The sequence below is a fragment of the Drosophila hydei genome, unplaced genomic scaffold, assembly GCF_003285905.1.
Source record: "Drosophila hydei strain 15085-1641.00,03,60 unplaced genomic scaffold, DhydRS2 tig00000001-arrow-pilon, whole genome shotgun sequence".
In the NCBI taxonomy this organism is placed as follows: Eukaryota; Metazoa; Arthropoda; class Insecta; order Diptera; family Drosophilidae; genus Drosophila; species Drosophila hydei.
Genome location: NW_022045643.1, coordinates 12,137,055 through 12,157,107, shown reverse-complemented (window position 1 = coordinate 12,157,107; position 20,053 = coordinate 12,137,055). Strand labels below are relative to the sequence as shown.

Genomic DNA, 20,053 nt, shown 5'->3' with positions numbered 1-20,053 from the left:
TGTGCAGCAACCAGTTAATATTCAGGTTAATCCCAGCATCATTTCGGTTATTATAGTATTTTTAGGATTTGATATACCTCAAAGTACATTTCGTGCATACACGGATTTTAGATGTATAGAAACTTGCTTTTTATAGTGCTTTATTGTTTGGTCTTAATACTATTTAAAGTATATTTTTGAATTATCCATACTTGCAAGCGCACTGCTTGCATTTGCCAATGCCTGGTATTTTTTCTACAGTATTTTAAGATCTTATAAATCTAAAGTATTTTTAACTTATGCACTCCTAGCAACACTGCTCAGCACTCTTTGTTTGGCGCCAATTCAAATAATTGTATATTATTCAAATTAAATTATTGTTAGTAATCGAAACCAGCAAAAATGAATACCAAGACTTTCTTTTCTTCTGTATTAATAGTTTATTATTTAATTTGCATTTAATTTATTTAATTCGTAACTTACAGCAAAAACATTAAACGTATTTGTAAACAAACAAGCTTAATTGTAGTATGTATTTTATGTATTATGTAACTTTAGCAACAATTGTTTATATTTTACATTGCAAATAATGGAATCTACAGCTAAGTCGTTACAAAGTTGGAAAAGTATTTATTTGCTATTCGATCTGTAGCATGTGGATAGGGGTCGGGGGGGACTGGGCCTAGGTCTTAAGGACACTTTAAGAATGGTTAACAATATATATTAAATAATATACATATGCCAAACAAAATGCCAAATATAAATTAAATTAACTTATTTGACTCTGCCCTTGGACGGAAACCGTTGCATACAAAATTGTTATTAACAATTTCAAAGAAAAAAAGTAGAGAAAAGAAAAGAAAAGAAAATTGGCTGCTTCCCTTGTTTAGCAAAATCAAATAAACTTTGCGCGTTTGCTTGGAAGACAAATGAAAACAATTTGTTTATGCAAATTCCAATTCAATTTGTTGGGTCTCAAACAGAATCTTGAAACTTTTCTATTGGTTTTGTGTTTCGTGAAGTGTCGATTTGTGTTTCCTTGTGTTGTTGCTACAGTACACAGTCTTTGTAATTGTTTTTCTTGTGTCTCTCTTATTTCAAGCTGTTTGACATCGGAATCAGAATCGGAATCGGATTCGGATTTTGTTGGGTTTTGGGTTCCGCCATCCCCACTAAACTTCCGTGCTGTGCGTCTGAATGCGAACCTTTTTCACACTTCCATTGCGTCGCATAGGCGGCGAGCTGCCCGACCCAGAATATCCTGGATTTTGTATGCCCAGCGTAGGATCCGGCCTGGGACGTGGCTTTTTCAAGCTCGAGCGCAACGGGGAACGGGTCACTGAGTCCAGCGTGGAGCCATTCGAAACGCTCGTTACGGTCGTGCTCATAGACGCCACACTTCCAGCAGTTCCAGCTCCGTTGCGTATGCCGCTGTATGGCTTGCCCGAGGCATCGGTCATCGAGACGCCGTTGCGATTGCGCGGCTCCTTGAAGCCCGGATTGTTAAAGGTGGTTGCACTTGCCGGAGAAGAAGCGTCCAGCGCCATAGTGGGATCGCCCCCAGAGGAGCGCGAGAAGATGACGTCATACAGGGCGGCAACAAACAGTGCAATGGATAGCACAATCACAACTATCTGCAATGTCATTTAATAATGTCAATGCCATTTAATAATAATAAAAAAATGAAATTACTCACCTGTATATAGAAGGATATGCCACGCGATATCTTGAAACCGAAACGCTCCTGTTCATCGATTTGCAGTGCAAACAGCACTGTGGCTATTATTGCCAACAAACCTGCGAAGGAACAACATTGGAGAATACTTCAGGATATATATTTAGCTATATGTACTTACCGCCCAGCAGGGCCAATATCAGTTTGACAATGACCAGCGACGTGTAGGACATGACAACCTTGTCCCGCGACGATATCATCGCGTGTTGAATCACCGAGAGTATGCAGAAGATGCCCAGCACAGCGGAGCTGGCAACTGCCAAGAGTCCGCTGACAAATACCGCATCTGGAAAAAACCATGGAATATATATATTTAATATCGATTGCTCAATGAATAAAACTAGAAGTTGGTCAAGGCATTAGAGTGAAGGCGAAGTGCATTCTTTTTCCATTTCTTTTTATTTACCCAAACTTGAGCCAGAATTGATTAAAAGTAAATTAAATATAGATTTAAGTATTTAGAATTTATTTTAAGTATCTGTCTATAAAAATGGCATTTCATGAACTAAAATTCAATAAAAAAATTGGTTATATTAATTGGTTATTATATTAATTTAATTTATTTTATTTTTTATTTAATGTATTATATTATTTAATTTTTTATTTAATATATATATAATAATTTTATATTTTTAAAATATATTTTCAATAAAAATAATATTGTTCTATACTTTTTTATATTTTATACATTGTGAAGCAACATAATTATCGGGAGAGTGCTCCAAAATTTAATTTCCAACCGAATTGTATAGATATTTGAAATAAATTAATAAAATTGCGAGCCATATATTTGATCCTATTTTTATATTTCATTATTTTAGGACGCGCGAATTGTTCTTGCCAACCATCATAAAAATTATTCTCGATGATATTTATGCCACGTTAGTAAGGTATCCTCTCAAGGAGCTCAACGTTTTGGAGCAGTGTGAATTGGCTTAAGCGCAAGAAAAGTTAGTTTCCAATTTCATGTATTTCATGAATTTTGAAAACATTCTTCGTAATTCGTAAAGGCCATCGCAAGATAGAGCTCACCCCGAACTTTATATATTTTATATTATTCAATCAAACAACAAGATAAAATATCTAGATTAAAATTTAAGTGAATATTATTAAAAGTTACCAAAAAATGATTTCGAGCGGCTTAAATAAAAGCGAAACATATAAAAGTAATACACTAATCTAATATAATTTAAATGGCTTTTAAAACATAATTTGAACTAAAATGAGCCAAAGAAACCAGAAATCGAAATACAAAAATAAGAGTAACATAAAATTTATAAATATGTTGACATATATATACTTAAATACCTAAGCATTTATATATACATAGGTGCATGGAAAACTGAATAATTCCAAACAAGAATTTAGTCACAAATGTGGAAAATTCGAAATGTTTTATATTCGAATGCTTAGACAGAGGTTTAAAGAAATTTGCTAAAAGTCTTAAAATATAGAATAAAATGAATGAAAGTATCGCAGTCCAAGTCTAACTCTTGATTGATTCTAGTTGTGTCCGGAAATAGTTAACCAATATACTTACTGCTCAGCCGGAACTTGGAGACATCGTTGCCGCACTTCTCGCGATTGTAAGTCAGTTGCTTGCACACTTTGAAGGGACCGAAATAGCCGCGATCGTAGTCATAGCCACCTGTGGAGAGGGCATTCAATAAGTAAGCCAATACCCTAACCGATAAGGGCCAGTTAGCACTCACCAGACGGACTGTCGTAGTAGCCCCAAATGGGTATGCCAATGGCGACAGAGGCCAAAGCGAAGCACACAAACCCCAAGCAGGTCACCCCAGCAACATAAAGTGTCGACGTGGCCATATTTTACTGTACAGCATAACGAATGACGATGCCTTGCTAGTGTATGCCCGCTAAAGACTGAGATCCAGGGTATCCAAGAGCCAAGAGCCAAGTGCCAGTGTCAAGTGCTGCAAAGAGAGTCAGAGCAAAACATGAGGCTTCAATAACTAAGACCATTTGCCTAAATATGTACTCGGCTTTCAGCTCGGGCAAAGTATTTCAAAAGTAAACAACAATCAAACAGTAAATAATTATATTATACAACATATATGGCGTGTCGTAGATGTATTCAGTTTCGACTGGGACCGAAACTCAATGACAATGATTCGCAGCGTTCCCCCAACTGGCTGATTATGCAGTCATTTCCCTGCCACGCCCCGCTCCGCCTGATCAAGGCTCGCTCGATGTGGGTGGCCAGGGCACAATAATCCAATATTTGGCATTGTGATTATAAAGCATGTAGCACTAAGTGGGCCCACTTGGCTCTGCCCCACATGCTCATCATAAGTCTGACAAGGCCCATAAGTCAGTTGACGAACAATTAGATCTCATTCATACATAAAGAGCTACTTGCCGCTGACCTTGAAATGCGGAAAAGCGTTCGCAGCAGCGACTCGTCGGCTCATTGTGAGATATGGAGATGCCTCGATATACACGTCCATATTGACACACGCGTGTGTGGGTGGGTGGCTTGTGCATTTGACAGATAACTGTACTTGGAATGCCGGAGAATGGCACAGTTGTCTCAACTCTCCGACAACTGTGGAGACGTGGCAAATATTTGTGCTTTTAAATAAGCCGTTTTAATAATCAATAGCAATTTCCCGTCATTAAATACCAATTAAAACAGCTGAAATTGATCTGTGTATCAATAAACGAGGCAATCAATCAAAGTTGTATCGAGTCGAAGCTGCTTATGCAGTGAAACATAAGCGTTTGCCCGCTTTAAATTGACATTCATGTGAACACATTTTGAGCGGTTCTTAATTAGGCAAGTAAGAGTGTTCTAGTCGGGCAGTACCTGACTAGGACATACCCTAAACACTGTGCAGAGCTGCTGCATAAGTCAAACAACTTGGCTTATATATACAAAATCTCATTCAATTCAAATATATCTACTAACACCAAGTGATACTAGATATATATATATACATATATACATATATATATATGTATGTATATATATAGAAGGTGTACAAGAGTGAGTATTCCAAGCTTCAAGTCTTAAGCTTTTGTAGTCAGCGAAGTTATAGAGGGTCAGACCAAAGGGCAGACAGCCCAACTTACCCAAGGTAAGCCTGATAGCCTTTATGTAGTAGGCTCTGGCTTTGGCTATTTGCACTTTAATGCAAAAGGTGCATCATATATTTGCATACTTTCATTGAGTTCAGAATGTAAAAATTTAATAAATGCTTAATTTGTTTTGTACTTAGGTAAAAGGCAAAAGTTAGAAGCGAAATCAAATCTAAGTCGTAATGCTGAGACCAAATTGTTTCACAATTTCTGATATCTTACTCTATTAAACATCTATTTAATATTCAAATATGATATGAAATTCACAAAAATATAATTTACAAATATAATAGAAGAAGTTCAACAATATTTGAGAATCATATAATAATCATAAACATAAGCAGTAAACACCAAGTCCCAACTTGGTTTATTCCTTTGCAAACGCCAACTTCTAATATAAACTTCATCGTTCATAAACATGAACCAACTTACTTATAACAGCATTATACAATGGGCTAATAAACTCTGTTACTGCCTAAACAAGGGGCGTTGAACAAAATCTTTTATTAAGTTCTCCGACTTTCAATGACATAATGAGGGAAAACTAGTGCGAAACTAAAGATGACAAAGCCGATACAACAATAGAGACAACAACAACAACAACAACAACTACTACAACAAAGCCAAGAAGCGCCAAGAAATTGTAGACTCGATTGCCAAACGAGAACGAGTGTCCGGCGTTGCGCGGCGTCGCTGTTTGTTGCTCTTAGCGGTAAATCGAGAACCAGCCACACCGTCAGACAGCCAAAGAGCCCACATCATCAGAGGCAATAAAGTGAATGCAAAAAGTCAGGCGAGCTTCTTAAATTACTAGGCGAAAGACACGCCGTTGGTTGTGCTTCTCGGTTCGGTTGGAAAGCCCCTTGTATGGTCGCCTGAGTGGAACCATCAGCCACAATAACTGTGTGTGGTGTTCTACTTAGCTCCGAGGGCACACAACAACAGGTTGTCGAATTTCGAAAGGTTCTCTCTCTGTGTCCAGCTCGAAAATGCTTGTCTATTTTGGCATAAAAACATATGACAAGTTGGTCAATGCTCAGATCAATAGATAGGAGAGCCCAGCCTGCGGCCTAGGGCTAGTTCCTCCTTGAGTGCCCGTCGAATGCAACAAATGAACTTTTACCAATTGTGTCACGACTTTCAACTTGCATAAATTTCCAAGCTCCACTGTCAGAGCCAGAGGGAGGCCGCAGCATGTCGATTGCCTCCTTCGACTTTGTCGCTTGTGTGTGGGCAACGAGGGCAGTTTAAAGCGCTGCTGGCCATTTGATATTCTATTTCTTCGCCTTCTCAGTCTCCTCTTTGTGTTAATCCGCGCGTGATTCAGAGGTGCCGTGCATACATTTATGTTTATATGATTTACACGCTGGCGCGTTGGTGTCAAGAGACCCAGCAACCAGGCGGACAGAGTCGGCAGCCGCAGCATGTAGGCAAGTAGATGCTGCTTATTGAGTAGCCAACACGTTTTTCCAGCCGTTTCGGCCAAGTAATTGTCAGCGGGCTGTCGGCTATTGCGGCTGCAACGACCACATCGTGTGGGCTGCCAATATCGTGCCACGGACAGCCGTCAATCCCCCAGCTCCATAAATTATAGCCTACATTAACACCAGGCACATCTCCAAAATTGAGCGCCAAGCATGTCGTTAGCTGTACTCCTTATCCTGATAAACCCGCTTGGCCTGAGCAAAGAAAATTAATTTCAAACACTTTTCATTGCTTTTAATACTCGTTCACAAGCTCAAAAGGGTATATTGATGATTATGAAAATATATTCATGTGGAATATAATAATATATAATATAAACTCAGGTCTGATATTGGTTGTGGAATCAGGCAAATATGAAATAGACTCGGAATAAATACTTCTCTATGCAACCCACAACTACAAATATAGAGTATATCCACATTGACGATCATTAGACCAAATCAGTTAAAGCCTATATCTTCGACTGTTGCTGACTGACTCAGACCTATAAGCCAAATGGCACGCCTTTTCCGACAAGACGAATTGGCCTCTATCGATTGTTTGTTTTATTAAGGGCGAGTATTATAAAGTCGGTTGCCCGCAACTTCAACAAAATTCTGACTTGCTTTAGAGTTCTTATCAAACAATGCTCTTGGCCATTAGCAGAAAATTAATTTACATTCAAATCAGTCAAATCAGGTCGTCCTAGTATAGTAATCGGGGCAACAACCCTAAAAGGCCGCCACTTAATCAAATGCGCCAAATCTGTTGGCCGAAAAGCGGGGCCTTGGTGCAAAGGGCGACTTGTAACTAATGAAAAGTCGCTTTTCCGCTGAAATTAGGTCAGCAAATAGAAAAACAGGCAGGTAAACAGGAAATTTACTTCAATTTGTCGGTCTGGCGCGGAATCAAATGGCAAAACGTGTCGCGGTCACCGACTCAGACTTCGACTCGGAGTCGGACTCTGTTTTATTACCCGCCGAAATGGAGCGTTGCCCCAGCCTAAGCTATTTATTGATTTTCGCCAGAATCGTGGCTTGTTCATTGTTTGGCTACAGTTGGCAACGCGACTTGGCCATTGTTAGCGCCTCCCAGATAGACAGCCCAACTGCTATTGCACTTGTTGCCATGGTGAAGTGCACAAAACTTTTTAGGCCACAACATCAAACAACAACAATAACAATAACAACAACAATAACAACAGCAATCGCCACAGCAACAGTGCACTGAAATTTACCTGAAAAACTTTGTGTCAATTGGGCTCAGTGAAAATCGTCTGCTTGCGGTTATTTGGCAAAGCACTTAAAGGTTCAAAGGGCGAGCTCTAATATGCAGCAGCTGCTTGACAAAAGCTGCTCGTAATTGAGTTACATAGCAGCGAGCTAAAGCATCGTGAGCTTAGTCTTGCAATGTTGCCAAACTTCACATTGCAAACATTCATTGCTCAAATCTTGCCTAAATTCACTTAATGTTAGTAACTTTTGCAATATGCCCGACAAATAGCAACCAATGAATAGCTAAAGCCTCATCCCTACTTAGTACAAATATTTATATCTATATATATATACAGTGTTGCCGAACTTCAGTTTTGAAATTGATAACTATTTCCCTACTTAGAGCTTCAGCTTAATATTATATTACTATTTTGTTGAGATGGGGGAGAGAGGCCACATCTCCAGGCTTCACTCGGCTGCGTTGCATTCCGCATTCAGCATTCAGAATCCATAATTAGTTATGGACAACTCCCCAAAGTTTTTATTTATATCATGTTTTCAGTTTGTGGCTATAGCTACTGGCACTCGTTGCGAAACTTCACTTAAAACGTATTCCCCTAGTTAAAGCTGACAGCGGTAGATTCCGCAGAAGACGTAGCTGTTGCCAAACTTCACTTCTCTTGGCTCCGTTGTATACAGCATTAACTAATAAATCGTCGCAGACCGCTAGCCGCGCTAACCGCTAACCGGCCGGCATCTCCACCTGTTTAGTTAGTTGGCCAGTTCGCTAGCTCTGGCCATCAGACAGCATGCAAAATTATGGCCAGAAAACACATAACGAAACGCCGCGCCAACAGCGAGTAGCCGGCATGCATTAGCTATGCATCGACATGGACACGTTCTGCTAACTCTGCTTTCGCATTCAGCAGCTAGAAGTGTAGAAGCGGAGACTGTGCAGCTCCAGCCTGAAGCCTCGTTGCACTTTCTATTTGTTAAGCCAACGAACCATATGTGGCGGCAGACAAACACATACACACACACACACACACACACACACACACACACACACACACACACACACATGCATGCACACGTCCCCAATGCATTGGCCACTTTAGCTAATGACTTTATTGAATCGACTGAACCGAGCCGGGACCGAGCGTCTCTTGACTCTTCGTGTGACTTTTGCCTATCAAGCGCAGAATTAGCGCGAACAAATTAAATGAGAAGACAACGGGCCACCACCAACGACATCGTCACTCTCATCATCATCATCTTTATGGCCACCATTATCGGCCAAGGGGCGCCAGGGTGTTAAGCAGGTGGGGTGCAAAGTGCACTATAACTGTTCTCAATTTCATTCTTTGTGCTCACACGTGCTGGCCTTAAAAAGATAAACATAATCGATATGAGTAGTGCTCCATATGGGCTGATGTAAACTCAATGTCTATAAAGTAAATTAAATTAAAGAATAAAATTAAAAAATAATATAAAAAAATATATAATATATGTATATAAATAATAATAATAATAATACTAATTTATAATATTAATTTTACTAATTTATAAAATTAATTAAAATATATTGTTGATTATAATAATAACTTTAATAATATAATAAGGATAATAATAAAGACTATTTCGACCAATTCAAAGTCTATTTGCTTATATAAAATGGTAATAGTTACAATAAAGATTAGGAGTCACAAAAATAATACTAATGAGCCAACAAATAATAACAATTGCAAAAATAATAATACTAATTGAAACCATAACAATAATAATAAATAATTAAAAATAATAATAATATTTAATAAATAATAATATTTAACTAATAATAATGCTAATGATAACACTAATATAATAATAATTAAAATAACCTAAATAATTATACTCAATTCTATTCTCTTCTTTAGGAATTGATTATGAATAATACAATTAAAAACACTTATTAAGTGTGTCCATTAAATGAAAAAGTTAAACAGTTTCAGTTAAAATTAATCACATATTATGCAGTTAATGTACGTTAAACAGTTAGCAAAACAGTTCTAAAGAAACCGAGGCAGGTACGGCGGGCGAGCGGGGCGGCTGTGTGAGACAGGCAACATATGACAGATACAACAGCCATTGTCAGCAAGAGACGCAGACGTTGGCAGAGCTGAGCGTTCAACGGCAGGCGGCACAAACAAATGAGGCAGCAAGTGTAGGCACTGTGACACAGTGCAGATGCATAGATAGCGCTCTATAGTTGGATGGGGCTTGTCAATGTGCTAGCAGACGAGTGAGTACGCTTCCCAGCTGGGCGTTGGCAGGTTGATTGTATACACAACTTGCATACTTTTTGTCCAAGTTGTCATAATGAAAGATAAATAGTTGCAGCGCAAAGTTGCGACAATCGGTGGACACCATCTATTCATACTATACTATATATGCATACTATATATATGCATATACATATATATATATGTAGATATATATATATATATATGTATATATATATATAATGCACATTTTCAAGCACTTGTGAGCAAACGAAGGGCGCTCTAGACACAGCTGCAGCTCTTTCAATTCAAACCCTAAAAAAGCGCTTAACACAAACTTTCACCAAAAATTCATGAGCGTAGCTTTAAAGTGTCGACTAGGAGATACTCTGTAGTCTAGTCTACACATCTTATATAGTTGCTCTAATATATATATATATATATATATCTTAAAGTCTCAGACCTCATTGTGCTGATAATCTTTTTTTTATATGTCTTATAGCCAAGTTAAAAAAAAATTCATAGAAATTTCTACAATTATTCGTTTTTATTATTTTTTGTATTATACATATTTATGCAACATTTTTAAGCTGCTCAAAAATTATAGTATATTATATTGTATTACAATAAATCGGCTCACGACATAAGTTTCTAAAAATGCATAAAAATATTCAAGAACACATGGAAAATATAGCAAATTTATTCAACTAATTTATCTATTATCTAGTTTTCTTGTGACTGATCGATCGCTTTTTATTTACTCTTAAGCACAGGGTATCAAAGTAAATAATAGTCAGAGAACTGAAGATATCACAAAGTAAAAGTTTTCACGACGCAGCCAAACGTGAAAATCGAATAAGAAAAGAGAAGCTGAACATTCGAGCCCAAGAGACAGTCGCAGAGACGAGCCATCAGACGTCAACAGCTTCCGTAACGCAACAAATGTGGTAACTACAAATCAAACAAGAACAGCCACAATTATTTAAAACAACATAACCGACAACCGACGACTGTGTGCCGACTGACTGAGCTCAACCTATGCTATAGTTCATGTTCACAAAGCCTCGTCGTTCCCCTATCCATAAACAACAGCCCGCTGCTGACCTAGTTCCATGACACTGCTGCCTTGGCTGCTACCTAAGTCCCAGTTGCTGGAAGTCGTCTCTGACTGCGGATTAGCGTCAGCTTGAGAACCTTGCTTGGGATCTTTGCATTTGTGCCTCTGTCACATGCGAGCACAGGAAGAGAACAAACCATTTCTACAACACATCTAAATCAAATACTAATTCTATCTTTTTACCGGAAGTTGTTGCCATTTTTCTAATTAACAACAAGCGATCTAAGAATGAGCATAGGCCTCAAGCTCAGTTGTTAGCTTAACAGTAAATAATTTCTTTATTCGAGAGCCAATATGCATTTTTACATTAAATAGTTGCTAAAGCTTAACAATATTTCCATAAAAAGAATATACAGATGTGTTCATCAAATAGTAGTGCGAGTGAGCACTAAATGTTGATCAACAAATAAATAAAATACTTGGAAAAGCATTTGAAACAAATATTAAGAAAAACATATTTTTTATTAATTAAGCTATTTTTATTACAATTCTCTGCTTTTCATTCTATTCTAAGCAAACGGGTGACATCTGTGTCTTTTTCAGCTGAAAGAGGTTTGAGTTCTGTGTAATGCCCTCTCTCCATTTCGTAGATTAAATAGATATCTATTACGTATATATATATTAAATATTAAATATTGGAATTTCAAATTCACCTGTGAAAACTTTGAATACCTTGATAAACCGATATATTTCAAAGGCAAACAAAAATTTAAAGGCCAATTGCAGTGTAAGAAACAAGTTGAAAATATAACAAATATTTCCAATAAATGTAATTTAGTAACAATTTTAATATAAATATTTATTCTGAGTAAAAAAACATCTGAGCATTCACTTTGATTCACAAAGGTGTAGCACGTGATCTATCAATTTTGATCGAAATGAATCTAAACTAATTGCTAATCGTTATCTCAGCTCCTCGGCTGTGTCGTGTGTGCAAAACACAGAAACACAAAAGACTTGTCGACAACAAGGGCAGAAGCTGATATTGGCGAAGGCTTGAAGACCTGGCCAGCTCACCACGAGCTACCACCTGCCCATGCAATGTGTGAAAGATTCCAGCTTCGATAAGACTTTTACAGTAGCTCCGAAACACTGCTCGCTTACACTGTTTATTGATTTGTGTAAATTGAAGAGGGTTTCTCCCATTGTAAGCAAAAAATGTATTTGAATATAATGCAAGTTGTAAGTTAATTAAAGTTATTGTATTTTATTTGTATATGCTTTGCTTATTTAGATACGCACGTAAATATATTCCACTGTGCATATCCTCGCCTTCATAGAAAGCAAAACATGTTTAGACTCCCACACGATGGAAATACGATGATCATAATCAAGCTTATATATATATATATTTACTTATAAACAAGTTTTCATTGTGTGTTTGCAGAGCAAACAAGAAACTAATGAGAATGAGACCGACCGAACGACCGACTGACTTGGCGATACTTATCTATATTTCTAAAAAAAAAGGGAAATAACAACGTGTGTGTATCGACTATTACAAAAATAATAAGATATGTTTTGTCATTTCTACAATAATTCGATAAAAATATATTCTGAATGAGGATTGAGTCAGCAAAGCCATCTTCTGGTTGCTGCCCTCTTAATGTAATTCAATTTATGCCTTTCAGCTGGCAGTTATTGAACCGGTTGCTATTGTCTCTCATATTCGCAACGTGCTTTTTGGCCTGCCCGTCACAACGACATACATACAACAATATTTTAATTTTATTAATGCGACTGTTACCCCTTGCATCTGCTCTTGCTGGCGGCTTACGTTGCGTATACATAATTTGCCCGTGGGACTCGTGAGCATAAAAATTCCAAAGCAAAAAAAATAAGCCTGGAACGCCGGTCAGGTTAACAACCTTGACCGCGAATATCTGAGCAGAGTGAGAATTTATTTTTGAACTCAATTTTGCGTAAGCAAAAGCTTAAGGCAAATTATTTCTTTGCAGCTGCAAATCTTTGACTTCAGTCGGGTCTCTCATACTTTTGAAGATTTATTGCATTAAAAGATCGCATAACAAATGCTATTATAATTTATATAATATATAATATTAATAAGGTAAATATAATAAATAAATACAGTAATTATTCGTTTGTATGATATATATTGAAATATATAGAATAAAATATATTTTTTTCATAAATATCTCCAACTTGAGTGCGTATAAATTACCCTTGCAGATATATATTAATAAAAAAAGGAATTTATACAAAAATTCTACTTTGATATAATATAGAAATATAACGACCGATTCGTTATAAACTAACATACATTAAGGTAACAAATAGTAGTTATGTATTCACACATGATTTTGTAAGCCTCTTTGGACATGTTTATTATTAATTATTAATTATTATTATTAATCCTGTCTCATTCGTAAATATAAGGAAATAGCATTTGATATACTAGATCTTAATATATGAAAAAAACATCATTATCAAATAAATTTATATTTTAGTAAACTAGAAGAGGTAGGTGATATCCTGTATACAATATATAAGATATATATACACGAATTTAAATACTATGCAACTACTATGCAATCAATATAAACATGTATATATATGTAAGTCATCAAATGAAAGCTGTATATATGCATTTTAAAAATATCAGCAAAATATTAAAAATAAGTTACATGTTTGGTCTATCATATAAGCTATCACTAAATATTGTTAAGTCTATATATCTTAATAGATAAAAAGAAAGGTTCAGAATATCTTATGTTTGCTCACTCTGAAGTAGAGCAATCTCACTTCTGCTATTGCAACATCGCATTGTTAGTTATGTTGGGAAGGGTCAGAGATCGAAACTCATTAGTTAAAGCAATCAACGCGATCTTCACGCAGAACCAACGAAAAATGTTTGTAAAGGTCGGGCAAAGTCGCGGAACTTGCGCAACAAAATAAATTTGTGCAAACAGCTGAAATTGGTGGTTCGAGTATTCCTATTGGGGCATTCGATTATTCAAAGTATTCAAAGAGTAAAGTACTCACAACGTCACTCCCAATGTGCGCATAGTTTCTGTTTCTACTCGTCCCACTAATAGGGTCAATTGTACAATTAATCTATAATATTTCATAAGCTGATGATTGTTGGCACATTGCCAAGCATTCTGGATTGGCGGCATACTCTATGTTGTTGATTCGTTTTAGACCAGCTAATAATTTATCCCATTGAGCATGCAAATTATGTTATTGATCAGCCTCAACTGGCTGATTGATCGTTTTCTCTTTCCAATTGCCTTTCATATGCAATTTTATATTCAATAGAAATAAATATTTTCAGAGTATTTGTTGGTTATTAAAAGATCAACAGACAACAAGTGTTGTATACAAATCAAATTCATACTCTTTTTATATAGATGTACCTGAATACTTAGTATCTCTTCTGATTTGAATATTAGGATTCATAAATAAATATATAAATTTCATGACTGCTTTTTATTTCTATTAGTTTTTGCTTTTGCTGTTTTCTCCCGCCTTTTCCCGTTGTCACGATTTCTTGCGTTTACCTCTGTCTGTCGTGATTCACGCAATTTCTAGAGTTTCCAACTTGATGACATTTGCGCTGTGCCAATCCCAGTCCTCATAGCTATACACACTGTTGTCGTTCAACAACTGCATACAAATTGTTGATATTAAATGTTTTATTATATATATATTATATATTATTTTTACGGCGAAATATATCTATATTGTTCCTATTCAGCTGCACTTAACCACTAAGGTTAATGTGTGTAATTGCAGTCAACCGCATGATGAGTATCTTGCAGTCAGTTTTAAGTAAGTCTTGGGGCCTTAATAGTTAAACTATTTGACTAATTGGTATGCAATTCAATTGTTTCCCCAATAGTTTAACAATTTGGCTCTGTAATTAGTTCCGCCAAGGCGTGATACGATTTGATAAGGGCTTCAAAATTGACAATACTAAGACATTATTTATTCAGTTAATTATATTATTTGATTGCAATTACTATGAAAACTACCTTTTTTTGTTAAATCAAACAGTTGCATACACATATTTATTTATATTTGTAGTGAAATTTAATGATTCACCTCAGTAGGCAATGCATTTACTTTTATAGAACTCAACTAATTTCCTGTCTGCAAATCAATTTCAATTTGTTTTTATTGTTCCGCATAGTTTCAAACTGAACGTCAAAAGCTTTCTACATTTTCCCAAATAGAGGAGAACAATAAACGAACCAAAAGCTAAAAAATTGTATAAGAGAAGAATCGCTGAACCGCAGCCTGTTTAATGCACAGCTACATTTCACATCTCTCCGCCTCGCCTGACGCTCCACTACTCTTTTCGCAGCGTACTTAAATAGCTGCATAAATATCAATTATAAAGCAGAGAACGCAGCAAATAAAGCTAATATGCTCACAGATAGAAGCTACACCAGCGATGTTTGCATTGAGCCTGATGCTTCAAAACTCAATTACCGGTCACTTAATTACGAAACTTGCACAAAGCGAGAACGACAGCAACAGCTATAAGTACAACTACAACTACAGATAGAGTTAGAGTTAGAGTGCTAGCAGCGAGAGCGAGAGCGCGATCGTGAGAGCGTATTCAAAAATTTGCATTCAACAAGTTGTAGCCGCCTCTCATTTTATACGGCCCTGAAGCTGACGCCCAAGCTGACAGTACATTGCATGCGTGCCGCAGCTTTCGTCTGCCCTCTCTCTTTCACTCCTCATATTCGCACAAAAGCTGGCCACGCAAGTGTGACGCGTTCTGCTGTTGCTGCTGTAGTTGTTGTTGCGAGTATTTAGTCAGTCAACCAAAGCTTTTTAACCTTCTCTTCGCTCTCTCAGGTTATGTAAATATTTCAACGCAAACGTTTTGTGCATACATATGCTTGAGTTTGAGTGTGTGTGTGTGCGTGTTTACAAGTCGTATGATGTGAGTGGGCGTGGTAGACTTGAAGCATTCTTTCACTATGCAGCGCAGACAAATTTCGTTTTTTTCTTTTTTTCGGGTCTTGATAATTTTGTCGTAGTTTTATTCATTGGAAGAAGCGCAGCGAACACAACGAGTAAAACAAAAGCAAAAACAGTAACCAGTTTCGTCTGTATTGTTGTTGGCCAGGCTGCGACAGCGACCGCGACAGCGACGTCGACTTCAACTGCGGCAGGGCTAACGGTGCTTAACGTCACCTACTTTTTACTCAGTTTTTGGTAAATAAAATACCTCAACGGCATGCGACAGCGCATGTCTGTGAGCGAGTGTGTGTGTCTAACAGTTAAACCGGTTTTTACAAATTGTGCATTGAAAACGAAATGATTTTTATTCCATGTTACCATTGAAAATGTGGAAAAAGGGTATCATGAATTTATGGAAATTTTCTGTTAAAGACAACGGAAAAAGTATCCTACAGTTGGAACTGTAAAAGTTTTAGATTTTGTGCTTAAAGTTATTTTTGTGTATCAAATGAATAAATAAAGGATATATGAAAGAAAAAGTATACAGGGCATATTCTAGTCGATCAACTTTTCACCAAGACACTAACTTGTTAAAAGAAACAAAGCTGAGGCATAATTTGAGTGCCCCGCTGTCTTTTGGCCGAGTTAGTTTGGCCCAAAGGCCTCCTTTCTGATGTTCTACCACCTGGGCAGATTCCGCTTAGTAGGTATCACAAGCACACATTGAGACTCAACTTGATTTTCCATAGAGCTCTTTGATTTACATTTGCATATTACTTAAATAGCTCTGTGACATATTTACCGTAATTTCAGTGATAAGACACTCAGACGTGCCCATAAACAAATTTTTTGTAGCCGGAAAAAACGATGAACTCAACTTTTTCTTGCTTTTCTTGTTCGTCTATCGACCGAAGAACGCGCTTCACGGCCAACACTTTAAAGATTCTATACCCTATTCAAGTTATGAAAATGAGTATATCGATTATGTGGGCAGCACTGAAGAACATACAAAAAAGTTATAGTTGTATTCTTTTGAAACAGAACTAAAAGCTTACAATGAAAATCGTTTAAGCCATTGGCAAAAGAATCCTTCTACTTTATATGGCTACCAAAATAAAATTATATTTAATTCTAGTTTTCATGACTTAGACTTATAGCAGCTGGCCTATGATTTCACATGAAAATCAATTGGCATTGGAGTGATAATTGATCAAGCAAACTTAGCGAATGGAAGTGGGGAAGGCAGTCGATAAAACGTTGAAAAATCTTTAATTTTAGAATCTTTATTAGATATTGAGGGAACGAAGGACATTCTCTTGAGAGATTATTAAAGTTAAGATAATGAAAGCTTGTTTCTAGATATAGTTTTTAATTAAGCTCTGATAACTGTTACAAAGACTAGGAAACTTTCTAGATCTTGACATTTCGAGCTCATCTATTTGCATATACTTAATTTTGCATATATAGATATAATGTGTTTATATAAATCTAAAGCTGTGTTCACCTCCGAGCTCGATCAATACTTGGCAAGCCAACTTTGCGCCCATAGTTTGCTAACCAAATTTATTTGCAGCTTGAATTTCGATTACTGCCTAGAGGCAATCACCTTTTGGCCTGTTTTTATGCATATCTAACTGGCTTATCTTGATATGTATTTGAAAATAACTTTGCGCAGGTGCAAGGCTGCTTTACCTTAGGGGCCCTTCACAAAAAGAGTTACTGAACATTCGCATAGTTTTTCCTGCTTTCGCAGCTGGGAAAGCGGCTAAAGAAGAAGAGGGAGCAGCAAGCACTGAACATTTATAAATAATTATATTATACAGCGCCAGCCATCCAGGCACAAACAACAAACATTTTAAATTACTTTCAGTCACGGCAGGTGCAACAGCAGCAGTAGCAGCAACAACTGCAGCTGCAGCAACAACAACGATAACAAAAATGCAAAGTTTACAACTGCTGTGAAAATTTGCACTGTGATAAGAGCTGTAAATTTTCCAACTGTAATTGTAAATTAGCAAATGCGCAAAGCAATTAGATAAAACTTAGCCAAGTTGTTGTCGCCCAATGTCGCAATGCCAACTTGAGCAGGGCGAAATGAAACTGGGAAAAGGGACAAGGGGAAATGCCCATTTCTTCATGAAAAACCACACACAATGCTCCAAAGAGTGAGCTCATAGGCACAACTCCAACTCCTGTAATGGGCGTGGCCTCATATTGTCATTGTAACCCAACCTTGGCCAAAAGCTACGTATCCAAGGCTATAATTTAGCAACGGCAAAAGCTATAGAAAAGTTTGTCTTCTACCTGTTATCTTGGCCAAACACGCGAGGGAATTTCATTTACTCTTGGTACTTCCGTATCATGGATAAAAGGTCAGACCAGAGTTGACCCAAAAGCTAATTTAGGCCCAACTGGGCGCAGCTAACGTCACATGTGGATGACCTATCCAAACGGTTGACCTAGAAAAAGGTAACGTAATGGGAACACTCGAATGGTAGATTCCCTCGTCAAATGATCCAAAAAGCATTTCAACTTATTTCTATTTAATTAATTTTCTATCTAAACCTTTCTACTCATGACAAAGGTAAAACTAAAGAAATATTTTAGAAAAAGGTTGAGTTTTGTTGATTTTTTCATGTTGTTCAAATAATGATAACTTTCAATGCAAAATTGTAGAAAAAAGGTGAGCAAAGTAAAAGTAAAAAAACTCCAAATAGTTTGCCATATAATTTTATAGCCTATAGAAAATCGACTGAAATTCGTATATTTTTCGAATTGTTGAAGAGTTACGTTTTTTTTATATATTTTATTTATATTTATATATATTATAATTTAATAATAATAATCAAGTCTCAAGTCTCCAACATCAAAGCTAAAATAAGCGTAAGGTTCAAAAGTTTTGCTATTTTTAGACAGAGCTTCGAGTGAATGGTGTACAGAATAGACTGCCTAATGCAAACACTCGCAAATCCAAATGCTTACAACTCTAAATGTGTTTTTTTCTTAATTTTTTAATTTATATACAGATAATAAGAAGTCAATATTATATATAAACAAAAAGTTACTATATGAACTTCAAACATGAGTCCGAGCTTAGGGAAGCTTTACTGTACATTCACATGCTCAAATATATCACAAAAGTATTCGTCACGTAGAGTTCCCGCAACAGATCGAAATCTGTTTGGGTCAGCAAAAATGGTTTAATGGGAATGAGCAAATGACATTGAGAACGAATAGGAGGTCTAAGACCGTCTTGACTAATTCATTTGATTAATAGCCAGGTATAAAAAAGCTCTGCGGACGAGTAAACCGCATTTAAAAGCTAGCGTTAGACATTCTCAACGGTCTGTCGCAGCAATTCTAATTGGAGAGATTAAGAAATATAGTGCAAATGCATGCAAAAGTAAACAAGAGAGACAGAGAGAGAGAGAGAGTAAAACTGCCAACTAACCTGCAGACAAGTCTAACCTGTTGACGTTGTTGTTGTTGATATTGTTGTTGTTGCTGCTGCTGCTGTTGATGTTTATGTCGATGCCAACGCTACGCCGACGCAAGCTAAAGAACTTTAACTTAAAAGCTTGACTTCGCTCGTTTGCGCGCTCTCTCGCTAGTTTGCTTTAGCACACGCACTCACACAAGCAGACGCTATCGCGCTCTCACTCCTTCCCTCAGGTAAGCTAAGGCGCAACACGTCCCGCAAAAAGAAGAAGAAGAAGAAATGATCGTCATGTATGCGAGCCACCGCGCATGTTTGTGTGTGTAAATTTTCTTTCAGTTTACACTCGCTCCATAGCTTTCTGCACTTCAATTTCGGCTTTATTGAGGGAATTAAAAGCCCGTAACTTTTAACACTTCACTTTGTGCAAAATTAACTATGCACCGGCAACGAAATCTAAACACTCAACCGCACAAACAACAGCCCGGCAAGCAACACTTGTATATATGTACATACATAAATACCAACATACATAGATATAAATTTACATAAGCCGAGCTTTAAGCGGCCACTTTTAACTGACAAAATCAGGCATACATATTTATTGTGATGTTAGCCACCTTTGCATTCGCGTTTTATTTCGTATTAATTTACGCCGTCAATTTACAATATTTGAAGCTATGTTATTTAATTTTTTTGTCATGTTACTACTATTTAAAATTAGTTTGACAATTTGCATTTGCGCGCACTACACGTCCGACGTGGTTGGTGTTGTTTATGCTTCTAAAGCAGAGCTTGTTTACGTTAAAT

General features: G+C 36.8%; 1 protein-coding gene across 1 annotated transcript; it reads right to left on the bottom strand.

The window, feature by feature from the left end:
• Positions 1–883: 883 nt before the first annotated feature.
• LOC111599785 lies at positions 884–20,037 on the bottom strand. Its single transcript, XM_023315559.2, has 6 exons — positions 19,259–20,037; positions 3,427–3,648; positions 3,255–3,362; positions 1,836–2,000; positions 1,676–1,776; positions 884–1,613 (listed from the first exon to the last, which is right to left on the bottom strand). Exons 2-6 carry the CDS (start codon positions 3,539–3,541, stop codon positions 1,152–1,154), a joined length of 951 nt encoding a protein of 316 aa, XP_023171327.2. The 5' UTR covers positions 3,542–3,648; positions 19,259–20,037; the 3' UTR covers positions 884–1,151.
• Positions 20,038–20,053: the final 16 nt, after the last annotated feature.

Coding starts and splice junctions, on each gene's coding strand:
- LOC111599785 (XM_023315559.2), bottom strand. CDS start 3,541: ATGGCCACGTCGACACTTTATGTTGCTGGGGTGACCTGCTTGGGGTTT. Junction 2,001..3,254: donor CTCCAAGTTCCGGCTGAGCA/GTAAGTATATTG, acceptor GGTTTTTTCCAG/ATGCGGTATTTGTCAGCGGA. Junction 1,777..1,835: donor GATATTGGCCCTGCTGGGCG/GTAAGTACATAT, acceptor GTTCCTTCGCAG/GTTTGTTGGCAATAATAGCC.